This window comes from Haliotis rubra, unplaced genomic scaffold, assembly GCF_003918875.1.
Source record: "Haliotis rubra isolate DU_JTF1 unplaced genomic scaffold, ASM391887v1 Scf5, whole genome shotgun sequence".
Taxonomy (NCBI): domain Eukaryota; kingdom Metazoa; phylum Mollusca; class Gastropoda; order Lepetellida; family Haliotidae; genus Haliotis; species Haliotis rubra.
Window position 1 is genome coordinate 1353713 of NW_025767190.1, and position 9769 is coordinate 1363481.

Sequence of the window (9769 nt, forward strand, 5' to 3'; positions counted from 1 at the left end):
GAGTTCCAAGAACAAGTTGTTTCTCTGCTCCCATGACATCTTTCAGTTACAAACATCCAAATGCACCAGTATGGCGTTCTATATTTATTATATACCCTCTTATCTTGCATTAATCTGTTACTTAATAAAACAAATCATAGCGTAGCAAAGTAGAACCGGTAGTGTTTTAATACGGAATTTGGGGTGTAATACGGAATTTGACCGCGTCATCCATATTGCACCCCTGTATATCCTAAGTTTATATGGGTATATAATAAATATATTGTTATAGGTAGGCAACAACACCCAAACATTACGTGACCTGTTAAAATGGACAAACCCATTTATTGTTGCAACCAATGTAAATATAATTAATACAACAAAAGATGATTAATCCATATTCCTCCTGCCTCAACTCCCACCACCCACCACCCTATCCTATGAGGAAATACACAACAAATACATAAGAAAATAAGTTTTATAGTTTTTTTATCTGTTTTATGTTTACATGTCTTATCTACAAAAGTGAGTATTTAATTCAAAATTGTGTAAACAACCCCAACCTCACTACCTTAATGTCAGCATGAGCCCAGCGCTGGTAATCTGGCGATATATTACGTCATGTCCTCTGAGATTGATGAAGTCAAGGTGTGTACTGACATGAATGGGATCACTGTATGCAGGTCACTAAGACCAAGGACTTTCAGGGAAAAACATTCATATATTTACTTCTAAATTGAATTAATAAATGTATCCACTGAACATTTTAAAGAAATAATTCAAAATGTTTTTTTTTTAGCAGAATAATTTATTTTTGATAAATTTATAATTATTTTCTTCCCTCTAGTTTAATCCAACAATGCTATTTGTATAATGTGAAATGAAACATTTAAGGAAAAAACCTACATTATTACAAATAATAAAAGGGTAATTCATCAAAAAGGTTTAATGTCTTCTTGTGACAACATTTCAATGGCACTCAAAGACTACAGTATGTGCAGGTTGACACTTCTGAAAGATAGCACAGAAATAATCACATAAACAGTCCATGCATGTTTTGCAGTTTAAATATTTAACTCTGCACACAAAACTCAATTGTCATTAAACACAAACTGTTTGTACATAATCATATGACATTTACTTACTGCAAAACATGTATTCACTTATTTAGGTAAGACTTTGGTTTGTGAATCCAATCACAGAACATTATGAATTAAAAATAACATACAAAAATAAATTTTGCCCAAAGAAAGTAAGTAAAATACTTTTAAAATACCTCTTTTAATCTTCCTATCAACACAAATTATAACCTCAAAATCTGTGATGAAAATCTGTTAAAAATATATATCTTAAAACCTGTCACTACAACAAAATAGAAATTTGACCAGCCAACCCAAAATTGGTCCCGCTAGGACCTCTGTTGTGTCTGGGAGTCCGCCCTCACACTCACATGTCCATGTTGAAGTGTAACTACAGAAAAACTAGCTACAGAAAATAATACAATTAAAAAAGGGTTATTTAAACAAGAAGAATTAATTAATTCAACAAGTTTAAACCGTGATTGACATCTAATGTTTTGCTACACTGTCAGGGAAGTTAATTAAAATGACAGAAATTCTGCCCACAACGGTAGGGTCATGTCAGTAGACTGTACCACCTTGTCTTGTGTAACATTTTACATTGTCATGCATGACCCTGTTTGAGAATGTGCAGACTGTGCTGACTGAACACTTGTGAAAACAGCACTCCCTTCAATGAGATTAACACCCTCCATCTACTTGGACTAGGTCAACAATCGTCTAGAGCAGGCAGTTAATGAACAGTGAACAATAGCCTATTCTTTTCCCATGAAGGAGCCCTTTCAGAGAGCTGTGCCACTCAGCACTACTTAAGAGGCCTTAAACCTAACAAAATTCAATCTCCAGTTAGTTCTTTTTTCAATTATTGTGCAAATAAATTAATAAAATTAAACATGGTTGCAATGCATGATATAACAACAAACCTTAATTGCATAATCATACATACCAAAAGCTGGGAAAGGAACGCAAGAGCACATTGCTCCATTGACCTGGGTAATAATGTTGAGTATAAACATGCTTTAAGGTGTGGACTTGCTGCACTAAAATTATGCACATTATTATTTACACTAGTCTGAATATAAACAGTTTCACATGATAATGTAATATATTTTCTATGGAATATGCAGGCTGTATTTCATGTGGAAAAATATCAGCTTAGCGTATAAATCCTCTTACTATAATTCAAAGGAAGCCTATTGGGAGTGACATAATTCGAGTGTTTCCGTGCTATCTGCCCGACTTGGTAAAACGGTAGCCATATTGACACATAACTGCTCCCATCAACCAAACAACAAGACCCTAACTATTTCGACATCAAAGAACTCCATTTTATAACAGCTCATTCCATTGTAAAAGAGAGTTTAACATTGCTGTGAATAGTGCTAATATCAACACGGTTGGACACGGGCTGAACACACACACTTCCAAACACGGGATAGCTTCTCTCACATGTACCATCGATTTTCCCTATCGACTTCGGGTTGTTACAACGAAATTAAAACCATAACATGTGATTATATTTCAGGGTAACAATTAGAGTATCTTATTGTTGAGATTTTGATCCCTGCTGTTTAAACAATACATCACGCATGCAACCGAAAGTGCGATACTTGGACATTTTCTAACCGGTCACTTTGCAATCTGTCTTAAAATGTAGAACACAGTAATAAAATGACATGTGGTATATAAACTGTTTCAACCCAGATGTTATGATATATGTTTACTATAAACACGGCAATATTGTCGGCTTATATCTCAATGCGCTATAGTTTTTGCAGCTTGTAAATCTTCAGGTAGCGTTCAAGTGACATTTACAATACCTCGAGGAGGTTGAACTTCGTTCCGATAGAAACCTTGACGTTGCTTTCTTCTTTCTTAACAAGCATCACTGTTGAGTATTTCTAATCGGCCCAAATAAAACTTATAAATCTCAGTTTTATCGTCAAAACTCAAGGTAAGACGAAGTTAACGCTGATAAGAAAACAGCTTTGGCCATCTTATCAGCAAACCTCACTGGGTAGATTTGTTCATGAGGTTCGCTCGCCAAATGGAAGTAAATGTACACCATACAAATGAACTACTGACTTTGCTTTATCTATTACCGAAACTTTCTGCTGTAAGGCTTCAAGTTAGATGGTGGTGAGAATGAGTAAATTGGCACCGCCTTTCCTATACACTCCTGAATAATATCGCCACTAAGAAACGTGCTTTACTGTCGTCATCGGTATTTAAAAGAACACCAACACTTTTAAACATGTACTACTGAATGGCCGATTGTGTGTGAGGGCGGTACATGAATTCGGTGAAATGTTCAGACCTACCCTCGACCAACGATCATGCGAAGTGCCTCCAGCATTCCCCTACTGGCGGCCCAGTGTGTTGCTGTCATGCCGTCCTCATCAATAGCGTTAAGATCCTTCCTTTGGGCCTCCCGTAACACATCGGTAAAACCGTCCTTTGCAGCGTCAATAAATCTAGTAGACATTTTCCTTGGTTTTAAAACACAAATCACAACTTTGTCAAGAACATTCCCAAACTGTCATTAAGATAGGAGCTGTGTAGGTAAGGCGACTTGGTCGCTGGCTGTCGTACGGACTTTGAAGCAGTCGGTGGATACCGGCCGAGTGCCTCATGAATATTCATGATGACGTCACCGCCATAGGTGCAATGGCGTTCTCCGTCAAGGTATGATCGCCCATAAATTCTTATCTCGCCTTTGCACGTGTGTTTGTAAACAAAAGCTGAATTAACGTTCTAGGTAGTTAGATTAAGTTTCAGGGTGTTTTCTTGACTAGTTATAGCGGTCTGTTGACGTGACAGCTGATACGACGCAAGCTGGTTCAATCGGATTAACCCAATCCCTTCACCATATAGACAGACATACCAATGTCTACATTCGGACCTTGGACTGAAATATTTCAAACTCAATATAAATAATTAAGATATTTTACTGTAAACATATTTCCCTGATCGATAACAGTCTTCGCTTATGTTTCTACATGCATAAGTGTTCGGTACTTTACATGAGTTCGCAGCCCTAATGGTTTTTGTAAGTGGAATTCGATTCTTGCCATTTGTCGATCTAAATCTTTTGTTGCATATAGGATATGAGAAACCTCTCCTTTATCCCGCTCTGGAAACCGGCAGCGAAAGTCTCTTTATTTCTTGAATGCAGCTGAGAGTGTAGAAATTACCTGGCAGTAACACTCATGAAGTTGGATTATATTTCACACAGTGGAAAGGCTTTAAGAAATACACTATTGTCAGGTGAGGTAAACCGTCTTGATGTGTCGGTGCGTACAGGCGGAGGGAAGTTCATGGCTGTCAGAAATTAAAGAAATGCCAATCAACATAGCTTCAGATGTTTGTACGTCATGCATACAGGACATTAATGGACCAGGAATGTACATGGTCAATAATAAACTCAAGTAAAACAGGTAGGTATCGACCCTGGGGGGTAGTATGTGGACTTTGTCATGTTTGTGTGTTGTTCGTGTGTGAGAGAGGGAGTGGGTGGTGTTGGGGGCTGGGATTGGGGGTGGGGGTGGGGATGCTAGGTGATTTGACCGATGTATATTCTCATCAACGTTTGTGATTGTTTTTTTTGATTTTTCTTTTCTACAAGTAGATTTATGAAAGGAACTCGTTAACGAGTTGATGGTAGCACGTTAGTTTTTCGCATATTTGTCACATGACTGGGGTTCGATCCCCGATATGTTAACCCGCTCTCAGCCCTCTTCAGACATAATAATTCCATGCGTTTCTGAAACAAGTGTCCCAAAAGAACCCCATGTGTGATTGAGAACCGACACATGAGAGTCGGGTTGACCCAAAACAGGTCACATTGACAAATGTGTGTCGCTGTGTCTTGACGGGTTGTTGTTGTTGTTTTTAAAAGGACAGATAACATTTTATCATTTCAACTCATGTGATTTTTTGTGTTGCGAATGGCATAATGAAGTATAAGAAGCACTGGTGTCATCTGCCCAGTTGTTTACTTTAAACAGTTGGTCCGTTTTCATTATTTATTTTTTTCGATGCTGATTTTCCCCCTGGAAAATATATAAAACGTCATTGCTAAATCAAACCTTGTTGTGCTCATGTCTACCTGTTCAACTGCAACCATTTGTTCTATATCTCTGGAGATGTCTTCCCATTCTGCCTACAGCCCCGTTCTACCTACACGTTAACACAACATGATACGGTCAAGTGATGAAGAAGTAAGGTTAATGTGGTGACCTATCCTATCCTTACTTAAATGAACTTGACCAAAAGTTAATTGTAGTCAATACGGGAAAAATGTTAAAAAATAGCGTTTCTAGGTATAAGGTGTCTTTCTCTGGAATCTGTACAAAATAGTCTTAACCTCTAAGCGTTTGCTTGTTTGACGAGCGCTAGTAGCTGGTCTTTCCTAACTGAAGTAGAGGATATTCAAATCGATGGCTACAACAGTTTACACACTTTGATTTTGCCATGTTTAGTGCGGTCCTTATCGGTGGACAGTCTCGACTTCCTAGTACAAGACCATGCACTCAGACTGCATTGTGTGGCCAGGCTTTACAACCAGAACATGTTATGGCTAAACACCTCACAGCAAGGTCACTTCCGGGTTAGTTAATAGTCAGGGCTCCACACGTGTGACGTCTCCACAATGTGTGTGTGTGTGTGTGCGTGCGTGCGTGCGTGTGCGTGTTAAGGGGTGGGAAGAGGCCTTGTTATAGAGCAAAATATCAGCGTTCGAAATACCTGGTTATTTTCAACATGGACTGCTAGATTCTCAAATTCACCTACCCGACGGTCGGGTTAAAATTTAGATATGTAGATGAAGATATTCGTTATATTTCAGGATAGTAATTCATTATTAATTCACTCGTAAAAATACATGATGAATTCCAATTGGATGATAAACTACGTCGCTTGTCAAACCTAAATTATTTGCGGGCAGGTAAGTTTTGGTCAGGGCTGGCAAGTTTTACATCTAAACAGCCCTGTTGTCTGGCTGAAATTCTGGGGAGTTTCATACTCTGATAATATTTACATAATATTAAACCCTCTCATGGAGAACTGCATGCATATGGTTTAAATCTGTTTTTGTTTGTTTTTATAAATATTGCAAAATACCAGGTAACAGACCCCCAGACGTTCGTGGTTCTATGCTATAGCCTGTGACAAGCTGTATAGTTACGATAGTTCGTCATTCTCAGAACGTTTTGTGGGTCGGGACACAGCTAATATGTATAAATACCTCTCCTTCTAAATCACTACTTATATAGGGAACTGAAACTAAATTTGACCAAATAATACAAACTATATTAACGGTACAAGGCTGACATCAGAGGCCGGTACAAATCAAACTTCAGGTCCCCAATATAACTGTGATGTCCGTATCAAACGCATCAACACTGAATGACCATTTCATCTTAGTTTCACTTTTAGCTACTATCAAACGATTGCTTGTATGTTCTTATAAACCGGCATTTAAAAAAATTCATTAGATCTTCTTGAACGAAGTCATGTATAAATAGGCAATATGCCAAATCTTGCTTGAACACACGTATTACCATTATAAGTTGTTCTGCTTTTTTTAAATCATAAATACTAAATATGTTCATATGTAGATATAGAAGGACATGTCTCAGATTTATGGGAAACATTCCACCCTCCTTCGAATGAAGTTTTAATTACAGCAATACCACCAGCGGCTCTTATTTATTACACACCGTTGATAGCAGTATACAATATTAACAGAGACTGAGCTGACCTAGGCATGGCGACAGTCCTTTCTCATTCACTCCGTGAAATATAAATTACTTGATATTTGACAAGGCTGGAGGAAGGTTCTTAATGAATGCCCAGTGTGTACTTACTCAGTTGAAACTATCAGTGCATAGCTGGACTATCGTGTTTTAATTTTCACGAGATGACATAATGATCTAATCAAGCTTATTGCAAATCCTATTTTTTTTGTGGTGATCCTAAGACACGTATTGACCTATTTAACCAAAATAAAACAAGTGTCTGCCATATATCACTAGCCAAGGCCTCAGTCACGTAATCCCTTGAATGTAGACCCTCGATTCTGAATCTTATCTTGCCCGACCACAATAGTAGACGTTACAAGGCTCCTTGACGAGAATCTCGCCTGTAATATATGTTTTACTGTAAACGTTCCTCAGCCTGTGCGTATGTACGGTGAATGAAGAGGGCAGCTCGCTCTGGCTAAAGCGGATATCTATCGATCTGTTTCGATGTATTGATTCGGCGTGAAACCTATTGGGAATTGTTCCGTGTTTTGTTGCGTGTGTATGGCGGTGGGAGTCTACAACTGTGGCTAAATATGAGATCGATTGATTGTTTGTTATTTAAAGCTGCAGTCAACAATATCCCAGATACCTGAAAGCGGGTCTGTAAGCAACAGCTTCTGAATCAGACAATCAAATGATTATCACCGTAGGCATCGATCTACGTAAATGTCATATGATGGCATGCATCAACCAATTGGATATTTTTCCAGAAAACAACAACCTAATCCTGATACTGGAAGCTAATTCAAACACACATAACACGTAAATGATTATCCGCATCTGTTAAGGTTTAAGAACGTATGTCAATACTATCGATTTTGTGGGACAGTATCGATGCAGTAACTGAAGACATTTCCTATTGGTTTGATGTATTGTAATCAGTCCACGGATTACCACATTGTATCGACTGTGCGATGAGGGGTTACCGTTACACCAGAAAGAAACAGCATTGGCGTGGCCAAGTGAACGGCGCCAAGCAGTGCCATATGATATATTTTACGAACGCTTTACTTGATATGCTCAGTGCCATACGAACCGTGGGGATTCCTGGTAAGAATGTAGGTCTACATGTAATCTGTGTTTCTGTAAGAAGTGAGTATATGAACAGCATGTTCTGGCGCAGTAGCTTGAATGATTACATGTTATCGTATACCAATTATGTGGTGTCGATGCTCATGATGTCAATCACTGGATTGACGGGTTCGATTTGTTACAGACGGCCGTCATAATAGTCTAAATATTGCTGGCATAAATTAAGTAAGTAATTAATTAATTAATTAAATAAATAAATAAATAAATAAATAAATAAATAAATAAATAAATAAATAAATAAATAAATAAATAAATAAATAAATAAATAAATAAATAAACAATGTTCAGTAGCTTTAAAATTTGCATAACGTAATGGGTTTGTTTCACACTGCACTCCGTACAACATGCATTTAATGGGCTACAAAGACCATGGTGATGATAAGTGTTCGTTTAATGTTACTGCAGATGGATGACTGATCACCTGGAAAAATAAAATATCTCCGGCAGAAAAATGTCCTTCCTTTCCCGCTGTTTAACACCAGTGTCACATGTCAGTTCACACTGTGTTAGACTTAAATGTATTGGGTCAATACATGTGTATGGACGTTTACGGCTCAGCAAGAGCATGTATATGTGAATGTGTACGTATTTTGGGATGGTAAATATCCTGTACGAATATATACACAAGGTAAAAGGTATCGCGGCACCTAAGATTTTGTATTCATATCGTCATGTTTGTTTGTATGAACATTTCGACCCTTTGGGCGCACAATGCATTGATCTCAGATATTGCACGTGCAATATGTGGACTCGTAATTAAGTTTCAGGAAATTATTCTTACAGCTAACTTGGAAAACATGTTGATTTCAGTGCTGATAAGCAAACGTCGGACCTCCTCAAATGACAACTGTTCATACAAGGCAAATTATTGGTATGCTTAATGCTAACATGTCCCATCGACTATTAGCCGATTGGTGAGAAAACATCAGCAAACTACAATGACTTTAAGATGCCGCCAGCGTTCAAATCGCGCGACAGCGAGTGACAACTCCGAGGATAGGATAGGATACAGGCCCTCACAACATCACAAGAATTCATACGTTCATGTAAAGTGGTGTGTTAAAAAGAGAGTGGCTTCAACATCGTCGTTTGTCCAACAGAACGGTCGGAAATACGGGTATCGAAAGGGTATAGAGATAGACGACCTATCCCCGGAACACAAAGAGTGCTATAGCTTGATGTCAAGCTCGTCGACGTCACGGGAGGTCACTCATGACTCATGACTCATGGAAGACCTCGTGATTGGCGCCGCAGAAACAATAAATATGAACTGCGGAATATCTTGGAGCAAGTACCATTTGGGTTCATTGATGGGTAAGAGTGCCTCTAACATGACTCTTAACTTGACTTTGTGACGATCAGACAAAATCTGAACGGACAACCATACACCACTGACATCCCAGACAGGGTTGTAAAACGGTTCACACCCGGACTGTCGAATGTTTTATCGAATACACACACACCCGGACTGTCGAATGTTTTATCGAATACACACACGGACAGTCGAATGTTTTATCGTTTTATCGAATAATCACACACCCGGACTGTCGAATGTTTTATCGAATACACACACACCCGGACTGTCGAATGTTTTATCGAATACACACACACCCGGACTGTCGAATGTTTTATCGAATAAACACACACCCGGACTGTCGAATGTTTTATCGAATACACTCCCGGACTGTCGAAAAGCAGTGGAGTGTGACAATGCTCAACATTGCTCTAATAACACCCAGAGTGTCGACTGCCTTGGAGAACAGGAACCTGCGAATATGTCCATATCCATCCTCTAAAAAAAAAGGTCAGTCTTCA

General features: G+C 38.5%; 1 protein-coding gene across 1 annotated transcript in view; it reads right to left on the reverse strand.

The window, feature by feature from the left end:
• LOC124291730 (Usher syndrome type-1G protein homolog) overlaps window positions 1-3662 on the reverse strand; it is a 45617-nt gene extending 41955 nt beyond the window's left edge. Inside the window, exon 1 of the mRNA XM_046728804.1 lies at window positions 3380-3662. Coding sequence (XP_046584760.1) covers window positions 3380-3543 — 164 coding nt within the window. The 5' untranslated portion in view covers window positions 3544-3662. The remainder of the gene's footprint in view (window positions 1-3379) is intronic.
• Window positions 3663-9769: the final 6107 nt, after the last annotated feature.